The 20,883-nt window shown below is 36.1% G+C and overlaps 3 protein-coding genes across 3 annotated transcripts; all 3 read left to right on the top strand.

The window, feature by feature from the left end:
• Positions 1 to 658: 658 nt before the first annotated feature.
• Positions 659 to 5,723, top strand: LOC117242109. Its single transcript, XM_033508519.1, has 3 exons — positions 659 to 676; positions 1,564 to 1,690; positions 2,555 to 5,723. Exons 1-3 carry the CDS (start codon positions 659 to 661, stop codon positions 4,852 to 4,854), a joined length of 2,445 nt encoding a protein of 814 aa, XP_033364410.1. The 3' UTR covers positions 4,855 to 5,723.
• Positions 5,724 to 7,562: 1,839 nt separating this feature from the next.
• On the top strand, positions 7,563 to 11,248 carry LOC117242102. The gene is made up of 2 exons (XM_033508506.1): positions 7,563 to 7,580; positions 9,190 to 11,248. The coding sequence occupies exons 1-2, from the start codon at positions 7,563 to 7,565 to the stop codon at positions 11,221 to 11,223; spliced, it is 2,052 nt and encodes a 683-aa protein (XP_033364397.1). The 3' UTR covers positions 11,224 to 11,248.
• Positions 11,249 to 13,888: 2,640 nt separating this feature from the next.
• LOC117242098 lies at positions 13,889 to 18,173 on the top strand. The gene is made up of 4 exons (XM_033508493.1): positions 13,889 to 13,906; positions 14,799 to 14,925; positions 15,538 to 16,192; positions 16,289 to 18,173. Exons 1-4 carry the CDS (start codon positions 13,889 to 13,891, stop codon positions 18,171 to 18,173), a joined length of 2,685 nt encoding a protein of 894 aa, XP_033364384.1.
• The last annotated feature ends 2,710 nt before the right edge of the window (positions 18,174 to 20,883 follow it).

Below are 20,883 nucleotides of genomic sequence, written 5' to 3'. Positions count from 1 at the left end.
TACGACAGTTTCAGTAGGAAACGTCGAAATAGAGCGAAAGAAAAGACAACAAGAATTGCCGCTATGAAGGCACCTATGCTCCAAGAAATTAAAGATAATTCAAATGCTGGATTATGATCGCAACGTAACCAATGTAGCAACATAGAACAAAAATGACTAATAGTCGAAGCTGTGCAATTATTTTTGCTCATTTCAATTTTTATATTATAGGAAAAAGGTATCATATACTAGTTGGCATTCGACTGTTCTAACATTACAATTAGGATACTTCCTAGATATAATAAGTACAAAAATATTATTGTTCCTATGTCGGAATATTTAAAATCAATTCGTTACATTTAAAGATATAACAAGGAGAATTAGAAGTGTTTATGTGTTGAAATAATGTCTGTAAATAATGTATGTAAAGGGGAAGTAGCCCCAGAAGTACCCAGTATGGTTGTGGCAGTCTTGTAAATCGAACAAATCAATACGAAATCCGCAAATCGCGAGATTCAGTGTAAAGATTTCTTACAGTTGTTCTTTTTTTGCAATAGATAACTACCCATGATCATTCGTGCATTTTTAAATAATTATGAGTGAACTGGATTCTACAAATTAAATTATTGAAAATCTATCGTGATTATATAATTGCGTAAAAGTACTTATTTTTGGCAACATGTCCCTGCGTAGGACGGTAAGCAGTTAATATGATTATACAATATATATTTTTAAAATAAACCGTTAGAAATTAAATATCGCAGAGTAACAAATTCTAATTGAATGAGAATATAAAAAAAGCGTCCGTTTGTGATACCTATTTTCAGCGAATTTAACTATAATTCTGTTATTTCCAAATAACAGAGACGAATCCATAGCAATTAAAGTTTTGATTCCTACCACTTGATTAAAAGTTTTGGCACATAATGAAATGTATTAGCATATCTTGTCGATAATACCAAAGAACCGTCTGAGTATGATTCGATATTTAAAAGTCACAATAATCTTAAATCTTCAACACTGAATCTTGATCGAACGTGATCATTTAAAATTTTGAATCTTTCAGCCTGAATCAAACTGTCACGACCCACCAAAACATAAAGTTCAAAGCTTAAAACTGTTACGTCTTATAAATATCGAATCATACTCGAAGGTTCAAACGGGTTTTCGGTATTATCTATACGACGTATTAATATATTTCATTATTTAGAAAAGATATTTAAGAAACATATAAAAACCTCTGAAATTATCATTGATTTGGAGGATACTCAAAGGAAAAGATTCTAGAAGAAAGTCTTCAAAAGCACAAATAACCATTAGCAAACGTCAGTGAAAAACTCAAGTACGTCTTTTATCTTTAATAACATCAAAGAACATCAAGAATATTTCAATGCTGTTGACAGAAACATCATAAATTGTATTTCAATTAAGATAGGAGAAAGAATAAATGTTGAAATAAGGTTAATATTTAAATACTTCTTGACATCTTTTCCGTGGTTTGGTATTCGCTCAAAAGTTTGATTACACTATCTAATTAGAATAGAATTATGATTTCTATTCTTAACAAAGGTATCTGTTTTCCAGATTCCCACGATCTCTCTTGAGCACTCGCCTGAGGGCGGAGGTTCAGATCTTGACGGTTTATTTCTTCCATGGGAATGTCCTAGTTTCTGCGGCGAACAACGCCGGCGATTGCTGGCATGTATTTCCGGTTAGTTTTCACTCTTGATAATACGTCAAGTACTTATCTGTAATTGTAATGCGCAGAATGCAATTTCCTTTCCACCCTCGAATTGATATTTCATAGCGATGTTCTTAAATTATTTCTTACTTGTATCGACTTGCGTACCATCGTTTAAAGTTGCACTTCTATTTCATCCTACATTACGATAAATTTGACATTTCGATTCAGATATTCATCGCACTGATGCTTTATTATATCATAAACCGAATGCAGACTTTTATATATTTATGAGAAATCTGAAAGCAAAAAAATGTTCATTATTACACATTAATATACATAGACCTAACGCAAGTCTCTAACAAATTTTACTTCACGTAGTATTTTACTTAATGCACATATAATGCGAATGGATTAACAGATTAATAATAAAATAGCTAAGAAATAATGCTAGTGGAAAGCATTCGTGCTAACATCGCGAAGAATCCATTTACCTATAGCCTGCGGTATGTATTAATTATAAGTATATTAGTGTTAAGGTATAGAGAGGATTCGGGAAAATAAATAATTTACTTTATTGACACACAACAGCTATACATATATATTACACTCTGAAGACCTCGATTATCTTCTTACACGCACGCTTGTTGTCAACATACTACTCTAGATTCTTCTAACTGTTACCAATTGTCTTTTGTCTTAAGTGAGACCTGAACTTCCTCTGACGCTTACACACATTAACATGTACAGTATAATGTATCATCTGCCTAACAATTAGTAGTATATATTAAAAATAGAAATTTGCGTAAATATTCGCAGTGTAATTATAAAACGACTGCACTACAATTAACATATGCTATATGTTATATATGCATTAACTGTTTCTCATTCCAGGAACGATAACCATGTGCTTGGTCGGTACAGTCTACGGATGGACAAACTCTACATTTCTCCCTCTAACAACTGGAATCGGCGACATGCCGCTAAGGTTAACAAACGACGAATATACATGGAGCGTTTCTTTGACAGTACTTAGTTCAATGATCGGTTCACTTCTGACTGCGCACTTGGCCGATCGCATCGGTCGTAAATACTGCCTTATTGCATGCAGCATAATGTTCACCTTAGGCTGGCTCCACATGTACTTCGCAACTTCTGTGCGAATGCTATACTTTGCCAGAGGGATTCTCGGTATAGGCGTTGGTATTGCCCGCACGATAAATCCCATGTTCCTGTCAGAAGTTGCCGACATCAAACACAGAGGACGCCTGGGTACTCTAATCGCAACGAACGTATATTTCGGGTCACTAGTAGCCTACATTCAAGGACTCGCGCTGACGTACACGTCACACCTGCTGGCTCTTGCAGGAATATCCGCTATATCCATCTTGCCGCTCATGTGCTTACGCGAAACTCCGTATTTCTTGGTGGCAAAAGGTAAAAAGGAGCAAGCATGCAAGTCGATAGCATATTACAACGCCATCGAATATCCTGATCAAGTGAGAGTAGAACTACGTGCTCTACGCGCTGAAGCCAGATACGGATTACACCAACAATCCAGGAGAGATTTACCCCCACCGTTCAGTATTAATTTGCCCTCGTCATCAAGTGGCGATTTACCCCCATCGTACAGTACCCTTTTCCCCCCACCGTCATGTAGAGATTTACCCCCACCGTACAGAAGCAATTTACCCTCACAATCTATACGCGAAACACACTCAAACCCCACACGGGAAGTAGTAGGCACAGAAGCCACGTCCGATTTAAACTTACCATCCAGTAGCGACTCACACTCACAATCCATAACCTCAGTACACTCAAAATTCAAATGCGAAGTACGTACACAAGCCACGGGCGAATTACGCGTAGAATACTCGCGCGTCTCGCACGGACTACCACTCCAAACCACGCGCGAATTACACTCACAATCCGCAAGCGACTTGCATCGACCATCCACTAGCCAAATACACCGGCCCCCGAGAAGCCAAATACACCCAGACCCCACATGCGAAAAACACCAAGCATCCACAAGCGAAAAGTTTCCAGAAGCAACAAGCGAAATACACCCAGAAACCACAAGCGAAATACTCCCAGAAACCACAAACGAAATACACCGACCATCCACCAGCGAAATAACTCCAGAAATCACAAGAGAAATACACCCAGAAACCATAAGCGGAATACACCAAGAAGCAACAAGCGAAATACACCCAGAAGCAACTAGCGAAACACACCCAGAAACCACAAGCGAAATACACCCAGAAACCACAAGCGAAATGCACCCTGAAACCACAAACGAAATATACCGACCATCCACAAGCCAAATACACCGACCACCCATCAGCCAAATACTCCCAGAAACGAGAAGCGAATTACACTCACGAGCCAGAAGCGATTTGCGCACCCAATCCAGAGTGGATTCTCGAGCATCAACGGACATATCTGAGCCATACATGGATTTAACTAAATATACCTGTTTAGAAAAGCTGCGAGCTATACTACAACGACGCAACAGGAAAGCTCTGTTTATCATGCTTGGCTTGATAATGGCTCAACATCTTAGCGGAAACTTCACGGCTACGCAGTACGTGCAAGATATCATTAGCAGAAATGCGACCTCTATACTTGGATATAGCGTGATGATTTGTATGGAGCTTATCCGCCTTTTATCTGGCTATTTAATCGCATTAGGAGTGGATTCGTGTGGAAGAAGAAAACTTTTAATTCTGTCTGCGACTGGGACGATTTATATATCGTTTCTTTTAACATTCTATTTTTACTCACCTAAACGTAGGTCTATCGATTCCGCCATGTCTTTTCTTCCCATTTCCCATTTTATTTTGTATCAAGTAGTATTTCACATTGGTTTAGGTGTATTACCCAACGTTTTCCTATGCGACTTATTTCCTACGAAACTAAAAGGCATTGTTGGTGCCATCGTTGTGATTTTCGATGGTATAATTGGTTTTACCGCGTCGAAACTGACTCAAGTGATTACCGATAATATAGGAGTGTTTGAGAATTATGCGTTCTTCTGGATATCATGCTTAATTGCATTAGTGATGATGTTTGTATGGGTACCGGAAACGGGAGGAAAAACATATCGCGAGATTGAAGAGCTTCTACTTGGTGAAAATTTTAATTCTTTGAATGAAGAAATTAGCACCAATGAAAGGGATACTCGTAGAATATGACAGGAAGAAATGCACTGTACATCCATGACGCGGTGTCTACTTTCTCGGAATATTTTACTTCTTAATTTAGTAGTATAACGATAAAGATCTTCAATTTTATCACGATATGCAGTTTCTGTAGTAACGGAGTTTTATACGTTTCTAAGTGTAATTGTAGAAATGTGTCTAACAAAGCTGATGGTCATTTACAAACATAGGCATCCTATAAATTGACTTGCATTGAACATAGAGGAACACATGTTCTCAAACTATACTTTTTATCCATTTGATAACACGAACAATGTAACAATACCGATTAACTCGAAATAATTGAACAACAGTTTGCAAAAGTAAGAAAAGTAATATATTAAAGAATGACAAGGTGACATAATACTGATAAGAACAATTTTTAATATCACAGCTGTTACCTATGCTGTTATTTTTTGTGTTGCAATATATAACATATGTATAAAACATATACATATGCTAATATTGTCACAATAAACAGCAGGTATGTTGAAGAAGGCAGTATCTATAGAGAAAATAATAGAATATAATTAACATAACACATTGATAATAACTACTTATATTACATTGTGGTTGTCGCTGATAAGCATATGTATATGCATATGCAATTATATATATATGTAAGACATGATCTCTTCGGCGTTATAATATAGTTATTACTGAAAAATATTTGCATATGTCAGTTCGATTACAGTAATTACTGTATTATAACATAGTGATAAATACCTAACCTTGTCCAATAGAAATTCCATCGAACCGTTGAATGTTATCTTCAGTAAATAATGGCTATAATAATAGTGCTCACTTCAGAAATTTATAATATTTCCTACCTTTAATATACGATACTTGACGTGAAAAAATAAATATCGACAATTTTATAATGTTTTGTCTATCAACAATTATGTATTTATTGTATATCTTTTGAACAATTATCTTCCTTATTAAAAAGCTACAAGAAACATGGAAACATTGCTATCTATGTATAAAATCACAAACAAGATATTGAATGTTCTATTTTATTTAAGTCATATTATAGACGAATTTATTACAGACACCCCTAGTGGAAATTAATTAAAGGAGTCGGAATGAAGACGACTCAACTGTAATACCAAATACCGCTAAGGTCCTGAACCTGCGTCATGCTAGATCGGTTACGTCGAGAACGATTTTAACATGGTAAGAAAACCTTGGAGTTCACTGGGTAAAGTACACTGAATAGCAACTTTCATCTTTCACGGTAACATGGCCCCTCCTGTTTCAAAAATATTACTCATTTTGTATAAAAGAATTCGGACAAATTCTTTCTTGCCATTTATTTGCAAAATATTAGTTCTTTGATCGTTATGAAAAACAAACAACAAAAACATCTTTAAGAACGATCGAAGCGGAAATTTAAAACTGAATGTAAAGATCGAGTTAAACCTAAAACTAAATAACAGTTATATTATAATTCTCTGTCAGATGGTAATTTGTATATGTATCGATATTTCACACATTCCCTATTATAAAAGCGCGACTAGAAGTAACAATACATGGGATTCTGTGTCGCGTGTTCTGAAATACCGACATGGAAAAATAACAGTGTTTTTCATGCTCCCTAAAATTCTTAACGCTGCGTCGCGACGATTGTAATTATCTGAAAAGGCTACTCGCTAATGAAAACAAAAAAAATGATAATAAAGAGGAAACTTCTGCAAGTAAAGGTTGGATATTTTAATAATAAAAAATAATCTATGCACTCAAAACCACCGAATGACAAAATCCGCAATCATTTAGTTTCATACTCAATAGCTCAAAGCCAATGTATACAAGAGTCCGATGATTCTTTGAGTCGTGAGTCTGAACGCAATCTTATTCGATATAATTGGGACGAGTGCATAAGGAATCGAGCAATACTGTACACATTCACAGAAATTATAGATACGATGCAAGAGTACCGTGTGCACGGAGATGCAGATGCATGGAGGGAAAATGATTTGGGCGAAGCGATTCTCTACTGAGGAAATTTCAAACGAAGAAGTGTTTCGATGCCTGAGAGATCGTAGAAAATACGACAGTTGAAGTGGGAAACGTCGAAATACAGCGAAAGTAAAGAGAACAAGACTTGCCGCGATAAAGAAAGCTATGCTCCAAGAAATTCAAGATAATTCAAATACTGGATTATGATCGCAACGTAGCTGATGTAGCAACATAGAACAAAAATGACTAATAGTCGAAGCTGTGCAATTATTTTCGCTCATTTCAATTTTTATATTATAGGAAATACGTACCATATAATAGTTGGCATTCGACTGTTATAACATTACAATTAGGATATTTCCTAGATACAATAAGTACAAAAATATTATTGTTCCTATGTCGGAATATTTAAAATTAATTCGTTACATTTAAACATATAACAAGGAGAATTAGAAGTGTTTATGTGTTGAAATAATGTCGACTGTATGTAAAGGGGAAGTAGCCCCAGAAGTACCCAGTATGGTTGTGACAGTCGTGTAAATCGAACAAATCAATACGAAATCTGTAAATCACGAGATTCAGTATAAGGGTTTCTTACAGTTGTTCTTTTTTTGCGATAGATAACTACCCAAGACCATTCGTGCATTTTTTAAATAATTATAAGTGAATTGGAATCTACGAATTGAATTATTGAAAATCTATCGTGATTATATAATTGCGTAAAAGTACTTATTTTTGGCAACATGTCCCAGCGTAGGACGGTAAGCAGTTAATATGATTATACAATATATATTTTTGAAATAAACCATTAGAAATTAAATATCGCAGAGTAACAAATTCTAATTGAATAAGAATATAAAAAAAGCGTCCGTTTGAGATACCTATTTTCAGGGAATTTAACTATTATTCTTTTATTTCCAAATAACAGAGACGAATCCATAGCAATTAAAATTTTGATTCCTACGTCTCTATTTAAAGTTTTGGCACATAATGAAATGTATTAACATATCGTGTCGATAATACCAAAGAACCGTCTGAACCTTCGAGTATGATTCGATATTTAAAAGTCACAATAATCTTAAATCTTTGACCTTGCGTCTTGATCGATCGTGATCATTTAAAATTTTGAATCTTTCAGCCTGAATCAAACTGTCACGACCCACCAAAACATAAAGTTCAAAGCTTAAAGCTGTTACGTCTTATAAATATCGAATCATATTCGAAGGTTCAAACGGTTCTTCGGTATTATCTATACATGTTAATATATTTCATTATTTAGAAAAGATATTTAAGAAACATATAAAAACCTCTGAAATTATCATTGATTTGGAGGATACTCAAAGGAAAAGATTGTAGAAGAAAGTTTTCAAATGCACAAATAACCATTAGCAAACGTCAGTGAAAAACTCAAGTACGTCTTTTATCTTTAATAACATCAAAGAACATCAAGAATATTTCAATGCTGTTGACAGAAATATCATAAATTGTATTTCAATTAAGATAGGAGAAAGAATAAATGTTGAAATAAGGTTAATATTTAAATACTTCTTGATATCTTTTCCGTGGTGTGGTATTCGCTCATAAGTTTAATTACACTATCTAATTAGAATAGAATTATGATTTCTATTCTTAACAAAGGTATCTGTTTTCCAGGGTCCCAGGATCTCTCCTGTGCACTCGCCTGAGGGCGGAGGTTCAAATCGTGTCGGTTTATTTTCGCTATGGAAATGTCCTAGTATCTGCGACGCACCAGGCCGGCGATTTCTGGCATGTATTTCCGGTTAGTTTTCACTCTTGAAAATACGTCAAGTACTTATCTGTAATTTTAATACGCAGAATGCAATTTCCTTTCCACCCTCGAATTGATGTTTCATAGTGATGTTCCTAAATTATTTCTTATTGATATTGACTTGCGTACCATCGTTTAAAGTTGCATTTCTATTCCATCCTACATTATGATAAATTTAACATTACGATTCAGATATTCATCGCACTGATGCTTTGTTATATCATAAACGGAGTGTGGACTTTTATATATTTATGAGAAATCTGAAAGCAAAGAAATGTTCATTATTACACATTAGTATACCTAGACCTATCGCAATTCTTTAACAAATTTTACTTCACGTAGTATATTACTTAATGCACATATAAAGCGAATTAATTAACAGAGAAATAATAAAATAGCTAGGAAATAAAACTAGCGAAAATCATTCGTGCTAACATCGCGCAGAGTTCATTTACTTATAGCCTGTGGTATGTATTGATTATAAATATATTAACAGTATAAGTTAAAAGTACAAATTTCCATAAATATATGCAGTGTAATTTTAAAACGACCGCACTACAATTAACATGTGCTATATATAGCATTACTTGTTTCTCATTTCAGCAACCCTAACCATGGCCATGGTCGGTACAGTCTACGGATGGACAAACACTTCATTTGTCCCTCTAACAAGTGGAATCGGCGACGTGCCGCTAAGGTTAACACACGACGAATATTCATGGAGCGTTTCTTTGACAGTACTTAGTTCAATGATCGGTTCACTTCTGGCTGTGCAGTTGGCCGATCGCATCGGTCGTAAATACTGCCTGATTGTATGCAGCTTAGTGTTCGCCATTGGCTGGCTCTACATGTACACCGCAAATTCTGTGCCAGAGCTATACATTGCCAGAGGGATACTCGGTATAGGCGTCGGTATTGCCCGCACGATAAATCCCATGTTCGTGTCAGAAGTCGCCGACATCAAACAAAGAGGACACTTGAGTACTCTAATCGCAGCGAACGTATATTTCGGGTCACTTCTAACCTACGTTACTGGACCCTCGCTGACGTACACGTCACACCTGCTGGCTCTTGCAGGAATATCCGCTATATCCATCTTGCCGCTCATGTGCTTACGCGAAACTCCGTATTTCTTGGTGGCAAAAGGTAAAAAGGAGCGAGCCTGCAGGTCGATAGCATATTACAAAGGCATCGAAGATCCTGACCAAGTAAAAGTCGAACTACGTGCTCTGCGCGCACAAGCCAGATACGGAATACACCAAGAATCCAGGAGAGATTTAACCCCACCGTACAGTATCAATTTGCCCTCACCATCAACTAGAGATTTACCCCCACCGTACAGTATCCTTTTCCCCCCACCATCATATAGAGATTTATCCCCACCGTACAGAAGCAATTTACCCTCACAATCTATACGCGAAACACACTCAGAACCCACACGGGAAGTAGTAGGGACAGAAGCCACGTCCGATTTAAACTTACCATCCAGTAGCGACTCACACTCACAATCCATACCCTCAGTACACTCAAAATTCAAATGCGAAATACGTACACAAGCCACGGGCGAATTACGCGTAGAATACTCGCGCGTCTCGCCCGGATTACCATTCCAAACCACGCGCGAATTACACTCACAGTCCGCAAGCGACTTGCACCGACCATCCACTAGCCAAATACACCGGCCCCCGACAAGCCAAATACACCCAGACCCCACATGCGAAATACACCAAGCATCCACAAGCCAAATACACCGACCATCCACCAGCCAAATACTCCCGGAAAGGAGAAGCGAATTACACTCACAAGCCAGAAGCGATTTACACACACAAACCAGAGTGCATACACGAGCATCAACGGACATATCTGAGCCATACATGGATTTAACTAAATATACCTGTTTAGAAAAGCTGCGAGCAATACTACGACGACCCAACAGGAAAGCTCTGTTTATCGTGCTTTGCTTGATCATGACACAACATCTTAGCGCAAAATTGACCGCTACGCAGTACCTGCAAAATTTCATTAACAGAAAAAGGGCCTCCATCGGTGGATACAACGCGTTGATTTGTGTCGATGTTATCTGCCTTGTATCTAGCTATTTAACCGCGTTCACAGTGAATTGCTGTGGAGCAAGAAAACTTCTGATTCTGTCTACGTTTTCGATGTCTTATGTATCGTTTGTTTTATCATTTTATGTTTTCAAACCTGAACAAAAGTCTGGCGATTTCGACAACCCTACATATGCCCTTATCCATTTAATTTTGTATCAAGTAGTGTTTCAAATTGGATTAGGTACGTTACCCAATGTTTTCCTATGCGATTTATTTCCTACGAAACTGATAGGCTTTGTTGCTGCCATCGTTGTGATTTTCGATGGTATAATTGGCTTTACCGTGTCGAAACTGACTCAAGTGATTGCCGATAATATAGGATCGTCTATAAATTACAAGATCTACACGACATTATGCTTTGTGGCATTTCTGATGACGAACATATGGGTACCAGATACAAGAGGAAAAACATATCGCGAGATTGAAGCGCTTCTAGTTGATGAAAATGTGAATTCATCGAGTGAAGAAGATAGCACCGATGAAATGGATGGTCGTAGAATATGACAAGAAAAAACTGAACCGTACGTCCGTGGCACGGTGTCTACTTACTCGGAATATTATATTTCTCATTTTTATTAGTATAACGATAAAGATCTACAATTTTATCACGATATGCAATTTCTGTAGTAACGGAGTTCTATTCGTTTGTACGTGTAATTTTAGAATTGTGTCTAACAAAGGTAGTGGTCATTTACAAACATATGTATTGTATAAATTGACTTGCATTGAACTTAGAGGAACACATGTTCTCAAACTAAAGTTTTTATCCATTTCATAACACGAACAATGTAACAATACCAATTAACTGGAGATAATTGAACAACAGTTTGCAAAAGTAAGAAAAGTAATATTTTAGAAAAGGACAAGGTGACATAATACTGATAAGAACAATTTTTTATATCTCAGCTGTTATCTATGTTGTTATTTTTTGTATGCAATATATAATTTGCAGCATACAATTGTATGCTGAAAAATCAGTATTTATGCCAAAAATAATGTAATATAATTAAAATAACGAATTCCTAATAAGTACTTATATTACATTGTGTTTGTCGCTGATAAGGATATGTATATACATGTACAATTATATATGTTTAAGACATGGACTCTTCGGCGTTATATTATAGTTATTACTGAAAAATATTTGAATATGTCAGTTCGAATATTACAGTAATTACTCTATCATAACATAGTGATAAATACCTAACCTTGTCCAATAGAAATTCCATCGAACTGTTGAATGTTTTCTTCAGTAAATAATGGCTATAATAATAGTGCTCACTTCAGAAATTTATAATATTTCCTACCTTTAATATACGATACTTGACGCGAAAAAATAAATATCGACAATTTTATAATGTTTTGTCTATCAACAATTATGTATTTATTGTATATCTTTTGAACAATTATCTTCCTTATTAAAAAGCTACAAGAAACATGGAAACATTGCTATCTATGTATAAAATCACAAACAAGATATTGAATGTTCTATTTTATTTAAGTCATATTATAGACGAATTTATTACAGACACCCCTAGTGGAAATTAATTAAAGGAGTCGGAATGAAGACGACTCAACTGTAATACCAAATACCGCTAAGGTCCTAAACCTGCGTCATGCTAGATCGGTTAAGTCGAGAACGATATTAAAATGGTAAGAAAACAACCGAGATCACTGGGTAAAGTACTCTGAATAGGGACAATCTCCTCCACGGTACCATAACCCCTTCTCTTTCCCAAAATATTACTGGTTTTGCATAAAAGAATTCGGACAAATCCTTTTTTGCCATTCATTTGCAAAATATTAGTTCTTTGATCGTTATGAAAAACAAACAACAAAAACATCTATAAGAACGATCGAAGCGGAAATTTAAAACTGAAAGTAAAGATCGAGTTAAACCTAAAACTAAATAACAGTTATATTATAATTCTCTGTCAGATGATAATTTGTATATGTATCGAGATTTCACACATTCCCTATTATAAAAACGCGACTAGACGTGACAATACATGGGACTCTGTGTCGCGTGTTCTGAAATACCGACATCGAAAAATATCAGTGTTTTTCATGCTCCCTACGATTCATAACGCTGCGTCGCGACGATTGTAATTATCTGAAAAGGGTACTCGATATTGAAAATGAAGAGGAAACTTCTGCAAGTAAAGGTTGGATATTTTAATAATAAAAAATAATCTATGCACTCAAAACCACCGAATGACAAAATCCGCAATCATTTAGTTTCATACTCAATAGCTCAAAGCCAATGTATACAAGAGTCCCATGATTCTTTGAGTCGTGAGTCTGAACGCAATCTTATTCGATATAATTGGGACGAGTGCATAAGGAATCGAGCAATACTGTACACATTCACAGAAATTATAGATACGATGCAAGAGTACCGTGTGCACGGAGATGCAGATGCATGGAGGGAAAATGATTTGGGCGAAGCGTTTCTCTACTGAGGAAATTTCAAACGAAGAAGTGTTTCGACGCGTGAGAGATCGTAGAAAATACGACAGTTGCAGTGGGAAACATCGAAATAGAGCGAAAGTAACGAGAAAAAGAGTTGCCGCGAAAGAGGAACCTATGCTTCAAGAAATTACAGATAATTCAAATGCTGCATTATGATCGCAACGTAGCCGATGTAGCAAATGAAACAAAAATATATAATAGTCAAAGCTGTGCAATTATTTTTGCTGATTTTAATTTTTACATTATAGGAAATACGTATCATATACTAGTTGGCATTCGACTGTTCTAACATTATAATTAGGACGTTTCCTAGATATAATAAGTACAAAAATATTATTGTTCCTATGTCGAAATATTTAAAATTAATTCGTTACATTTAAAGATATAACAAGGAGAATTAGAAGTGTTTATGTGTTGAAATAATGTCTGTAAATAATGTATGTAAAGGGGAAGTAGCCCCAGAAGTACCCAGTATGGTTGTGACAGTCGTGTAAATCGAACAAATCAATACGAAATCTGTAAATCACGAGATTCAGTATAAGGGTTTCTTACAGTTGTTCTTTTTTTGCGATAGATAACTACCCAAGACCATTCGTGCATTTTTTAAATAATTATAAGTGAATTGGAATCTACGAATTGAATTATTGAAAATCTATCGTGATTATATAATTGCGTAAAAGTACTTATTTTTGGCAACATGTCCCAGCGTAGGACGGTAAGCAGTTAATATGATTATACAATATATATTTTTGAAATAAACCATTAGAAATTAAATATCGCAGAGTAACAAATTCTAATTGAATAAGAATATAAAAAAAGCGTCCGTTTGAGATACCTATTTTCAGGGAATTTAACTATTATTCTTTTATTTCCAAATAACAGAGACGAATCCATAGCAATTAAAATTTTGATTCCTACGTCTCTATTTAAAGTTTTGGCACATAATGAAATGTATTAACATATCGTGTCGATAATACCAAAGAACCGTCTGAACCTTCGAGTATGATTCGATATTTAAAAGTCACAATAATCTTAAATCTTTGACCTTGCGTCTTGATCGATCGTGATCATTTAAAATTTTGAATCTTTCAGCCTGAATCAAACTGTCACGACCCACCAAAACATAAAGTTCAAAGCTTAAAGCTGTTACGTCTTATAAATATCGAATCATATTCGAAGGTTCAAACGGTTCTTCGGTATTATCTATACATGTTAATATATTTCATTATTTAGAAAAGATATTTAAGAAACATATAAAAACCTCTGAAATTATCATTGATTTGGAGGATACTCAAAGGAAAAGATTGTAGAAGAAAGTTTTCAAATGCACAAATAACCATTAGCAAACGTCAGTGAAAAACTCAAGTACGTCTTTTATCTTTAATAACATCAAAGAACATCAAGAATATTTCAATGCTGTTGACAGAAATATCATAAATTGTATTTCAATTAAGATAGGAGAAAGAATAAATGTTGAAATAAGGTTAATATTTAAATACTTCTTGATATCTTTTCCGTGGTGTGGTATTCGCTCATAAGTTTAATTACACTATCTAATTAGAATAGAATTATGATTTCTATTCTTAACAAAGGTATCTGTTTTCCAGGGTCCCAGGATCTCTCCTGTGCACTCGCCTGAGGGCGGAGGTTCAAATCGTGTCGGTTTATTTTCGCTATGGAAATGTCCTAGTATCTGCGACGCACCAGGCCGGCGATTTCTGGCATGTATTTCCGGTTAGTTTTCACTCTTGAAAATACGTCAAGTACTTATCTGTAATTTTAATACGCAGAATGCAATTTCCTTTCCTCCCTCGAATTGATGTTTCATAGTGATGTTCCTAAATTATTTCTTATTGATATTGACTTGCGTACCATCGTTTAAAGTTGCACTTCTATTTCATCCTACATTACGATAAATTTGACATTTCGATTCAGATATTCATCGCACTGATGCTTTGTTATATCATGAACCAAGTGCGGACTTTTATATATTTATGAGAAATCTGAAAGCAAAAAAATGTACATTATTACACATAAATACAACTATACTTATCGCAAGTCTCTAATAAATTTTACTTCACGTAGTATTTTACTTAATGCACATATAATGCGAATTGATTAACAGATAAATATTAAAATAGCTAAGAAATAAAACTAGCGGAAAGCATTCGTGCTAACATCGCGCAGAGTTCATTTACTTATAGCCTCCGGTATGTATTGATTATAAATATATTAACAGTATATGTTAAAAGTTCAAATTTCCAAACATATATGCAGTGTAATTATGAGACGACCGCACTACCATTAACATATGCTATATATAGCATTAACTGTTTCTCATTCCAGGAACGATAACCATGTGCTTGGTGGGTACAGTCTACGGATGGACAAACTCATCATTTCTCCCTCTAACAACTGGAATCGGCGACGTGCCGCTAAGGTTAACACACGACGAATATTCATGGAGCGTTTCTTTGACAGTACTTAGTTCAATGATCGGTTCACTTCTGACTGCGCACTTGGCCGATCGCATCGGTCGTAAATACTGCCTTATTGCATGCAGCATAGTGTTCACCTTAGGCTGGCTCCACATATACTTCGCAACTTCTGTGCGAATGCTATACTTTGCCAGAGGGATTCTCGGTATAGGCGTTGGTATTGCCCGCACGATAAATCCCATGTTCCTGTCAGAAGTTGCCGACATCAAACTCAGAGGACGCCTGGGTACTCTAATCGCAACGAACGTATATTTCGGGTCACTAGTAGCCTACATTCAAGGACTCGGTCTGACGTACACGTCACACCTGTTGGCTCTTGCAGGAATATCCGCTATATCCATCTTGCCGCTCATATACATACGCGAAACTCCGTATTTCTTGGTGGCAAAAGGTAAAAAGGAGCAAGCATGCAAGTCGATAGCATATTACAAAGGCATCGAATATCCTGATCAAGTGAGAGTTGAACTACGTGCTCTACGCGCTGAAGCCAGATACGGATTACACCAACAATCCAGGAGAGATTTACCCCCACCGTTCAGTATTAATTTGCCCGCCTCATCAGGTGGCGATTTACCCCCACCGTACAGTACCCTTTTCCCCCCACCATCATATAGAGATTTATCCCCACCGTACAGAAGCAATTTACCCTCACAATCTATACGCGAAACACAATCAGAACCCACACGGGAAGTAGTAGGGACAGAAGCCACGTCCGATTTAAACTTACCATCCAGTAGCGACTCACACTCACAATCCATACCCTCAGTACACTCAAAATTCAAATGCGAAATACGTACACAAGCCACGGGCGAATTACGCGTAGAAAACTCGCGCGACTCGCACGGACTACCACTCCAAACCACGCGCGAATTGCAGTCACAATCCGCAAGCGACTTGCACCGACCATCCACTAGCCAAATACACCGGCCCCCGACAAGCCAAATACACCCAGACCCCACATGCGAAAAACACCAAGCATCCACAAGCGAAAAGCATCCAGAAGCAACAAGCGAAATACACCCAGAAACCACAAGCGAAATACTCCCAGAAACCACAAACGATATACCCCGACCATCCACAAGCCAAATAAACCGACCATCCACAAGCGAAATACCTCCAGAAATCACAAGAGAAATACACCCAGAAGCAACAAGCGGAATACACCAAGAAGCAACAAGCGAAGTACACCCAGAAGAAACAAGCGAAATACACGCAGAAGCAACAAGCGAAACACACCCAGAAACCACAAGCGGTATACACCCGGAAACCACAAGCGAAATACTCCCAGAAACCACAAGAGAAATACACACAGAAACCACAAACGAAATACACCGACCATCCACAAGCCAAATACACCGACCATCCACAAGCGAAATACCTCCAGAAATCACAAGAGAAATACACCCAGAAACCATAAGCGGAATACACCAAGAAGCAACCAGCGAAATACACCCAGAAGCAACAAGCGAAATACACCCAGAAGCAACTAGCGAAACACACCCAGAAACCACAAGCGAAATACACCCAGAAACCAGAAGTGAAATACTCTCAGAAACCACAAGAGGAATACACCCAAACCCCACATGCGAAATACACCAAGCATCCACAAGCCAAATACACCGACCATCCACCAGCCAAATACTCCCAGAAACGAGAAGCGAATTACACTCACGAGCCAGAAGCGATTTGCGCACCCAATCCAGAGTGGATTCTCGAGCATCAACGGACATATCTGAGCCATACATGGATTTAACTAAATATACCTGTTTAGAAAAGCTGCGAGCAATACTACAACGACCCAACAGGAAAGCTCTGTTTATCATGCTTGGCTTGATAATGGCTCAACATCTTAGCGGAAACTTCACCGCTACGCAGTACGTGCAAGATATCATTAGCAGAAATGCGACCTCTATACTTGGATATAGCGTGATGATTTGTATGGAGCTTATCCGCCTTTTATCTGGCTATTTAATCGCATTAAGAGTGGATTCGTGTGGAAGAAGAAAACTTTTAATTCTGTCTGCGACTGGGACGATTTATATATCGTTTCTTTTAACATTCTATTTTTACTCACCTAAACGTAGGTCTATCGATTCCGTCATGTCTTTTATTCCCATTTCCCATTTTCTTTTGTATCAAGGAGTGTTTCACATTGGTTTAGGTGTATTACCCAACGTTTTCCTATGCGACTTATTTCCTACGAAACTAAAAGGCATTGTTGGTGCCATCGTTGTGATTTTCGATGGTATAATTGGTTTTACCGCGTCGGAACTGACTCAAGTGATTACCGATAATATAGGAGTGTTTGAGAATTATGCGTTCTTCTGGATATCATGCTTAATTGCATTAGTGATGATGTTAGTATGGGTACCGGAAACGGGAGGAAAAACATATCGCGAGATTGAAGAGCTTCTACTTGGTGAAAATTTTAATTCTTTGAATGAAGAAATTAGCACCAATGAAAGGGATACTCGCAGAATATGACAGGAAGAAATGCACTGTACATCCATGACGCGGTGTCTGCTTTCTCGGAATATTTTACTTCTTAATTTAGTAGTATAACGATAAAGATCTTCAATTTTATCACGATATGCAGTTTCTGTAGTAACGGAGTTTTATACGTTTCTAAGTGTAATTGTAGAAATGTGTCTAACAAAGCTGATGGTCATTTACAAACATAGGCATCCTATAAATTGACTTGCATTGAACATAGAGGAACACATGTTCTCAAACTATGCTTTTTATCCATTTGATAACACGAACAATGTAACAATACCAATTAACTCGAAATAATTGAACAACAGTTTGCAAAAGTAAGAAAAGAAATATATTAAAGAATGACAAGGTGACATAATACTGATAAAAACAATTTTTAATATCACAGCTGTTACCTATGCTGTTATTTTTTGTGTTGCAATATATAACATATGAATATCCCATATACATATGCTAATATTGTCACAATAAACAGCAGGTATGCTGAAAAAGTCAGTATTTATGGTGAAATTAATATAATGTAATTAACATAACACATTGATAATAACTACTTATATTACATTGTGGTTGTCGCTGATAAGCATATATATATACATATGCAATTATATATATATGTAAGACATGGTCTCTTCGACGTTATAACATAGTTATTACTGAAGAATATTTGAATATGTCAGTTCGAATATTACAGTAATTACTGTATTATAACATAGTGATAAATACCTAACCTTGTCCAATAGAAATTCCATCGAATTGTTGAATGTTATCTTCAGTAAATAATGGCTATAATAATAGTGCTCACTTCAGAAATTTATAATATTTCCTACCTTTAATATACGATACTTGACGCGAAAAAAAAAATATCGACAATTTTATAATGTTTTGTCTATCAACAATTATGTATTTATTGTATATCTTTTGAACAATTATCTTCCTTATTAAAAAGCTACAAGAAACATGGAAACATTGCTATCTATGTATAAAATCACAAACAAGATATTGAATGTTCTATTTTATTTAAGTCATATTATAGACGAATTTATTACAGACACCCCTAGTGGAAATTAATTAAAGGAGTCGGAATGAAGACGACTCAACTGTAATACCAAATACCGCTAAGGTCCTGAACCTGCGTCATGCTAGATCGGTTACGTCGAGAACGATTTTAACATGGTAAGAAAACCTTGGAGTTCACTGGGTAAAGTACACTGAATAGCAACTTTCATCTTTCACGGTAACATGGCCCCTCCTGTTTCAAAAATATTACTCATTTTGTATAAAAGAATTCGGACAAATTCTTTCTTGCCATTTATTTGCAAAATATTAGTTCTTTGATCGTTATGAAAAACAAACAACAAAAACATCTTTAAGAACGATCGAAGCGGAAATTTAAAACTGAATGTAAAGATCGAGTTAAACCTAAAACTAAATAACAGTTATATTATAATTCTCTGTCAGATGATAATTTGTATATGTATCGATATTTCACACATTCCCTATTATAAAAGCGCGACTAGAAGTGACAATACATGGGATTCTGTGTCGCGTGTTCTGAAATACCGACATGGAAAAATAACAGTGTTTTTCATGCTCCCTAAAATTCTTAACGCTGCGTCGCGACGATTGTAATTATCTGAAAAGGCTACTCGCTAATGAAAACAAAAAAAATGATAATAAAGAGGAAACTTCCGCAAGTAAAGGTTGGATATTTTAATAATAAAAAGTAATCTATGCACTCAAATCCACCGAATGACAAAATCCGCAATCATTTAGTTTCATACTCAATAGCTCAAAGCCAATGTATACAAGAGTCCGATGATTCTTTGAGTCGTGAGTCTGAACGCAATCTTATTCGATATAATTGGGACGAGTGCATAAGGAATCGAGCAATACTGTACACATTCACAGAAATTATAGATACGATGCAAGTGTACCGTGTGCACAGAGATGCAAATGCATGGAGGGAAAATGATTTGGGCGAAGCGATTCTCTACTGAGGAAATTTCAAACGAAGAAGTGTTTCGATGCCTGAGAGATCGTAGAAAATACGACAGTTGCAGTGGGAAACGTCGAAATACAGCGAAAGTAAAGACAACAAGAATTGCCGCGATGAAGGCACCTATGCTCCAAGAAATTAAAGATAATTCAAATGCTGGATTATGATCGCAACGTAACCAATGTAGCAACATAGAACAAAAATAACTAATAGTCGAAGCTGTGCAATTATTTTGGCTCATTTCAACTTTTATATTATAGGAAGTATGTATCATATAATAGTTGGCATTCGACTGTTCTAACATTATAATTAGGATGTTTCCTAGATATAATAAGTACAAAAATATTATTGTTCCTATGTCGGAATATTTAAAATTAATTCGTTACATTTAAACACATAACGAGGAGAATTAGAAGTGTTTATGTGTTGAAATAATGTCGACTGTATGTAAAGGGGAATTAGCCCCAGAAGTACCCAGTATAGCTGTGGCAGTCGTGTAAATCGAGCAAGTCAATACGAAATCCGCAAATTGCGAGATTCAGTGTAAAGATTTCTTACAGTTGTTCTTTTTTTGCGATAGATAACTACCCCAGGACATTCGTGCATTTTTAAATAATTATGAGTGAACTGAATCCTACAAATTGAATTATTGAAAATCTATCGCGATTATATAATTGCGTGAAAGTACTTATTTTTGGCAGC

Source organism: Bombus vosnesenskii, unplaced genomic scaffold, assembly GCF_011952255.1.
Source record: "Bombus vosnesenskii isolate JDL3184/JDL3185 unplaced genomic scaffold, Bvos_JDL3184-5_v1.1 scf7180000013265, whole genome shotgun sequence".
Taxonomy (NCBI): Eukaryota; Metazoa; Arthropoda; class Insecta; order Hymenoptera; family Apidae; genus Bombus; species Bombus vosnesenskii.
This window is presented reverse-complemented; position numbering and strand designations above follow the sequence as displayed.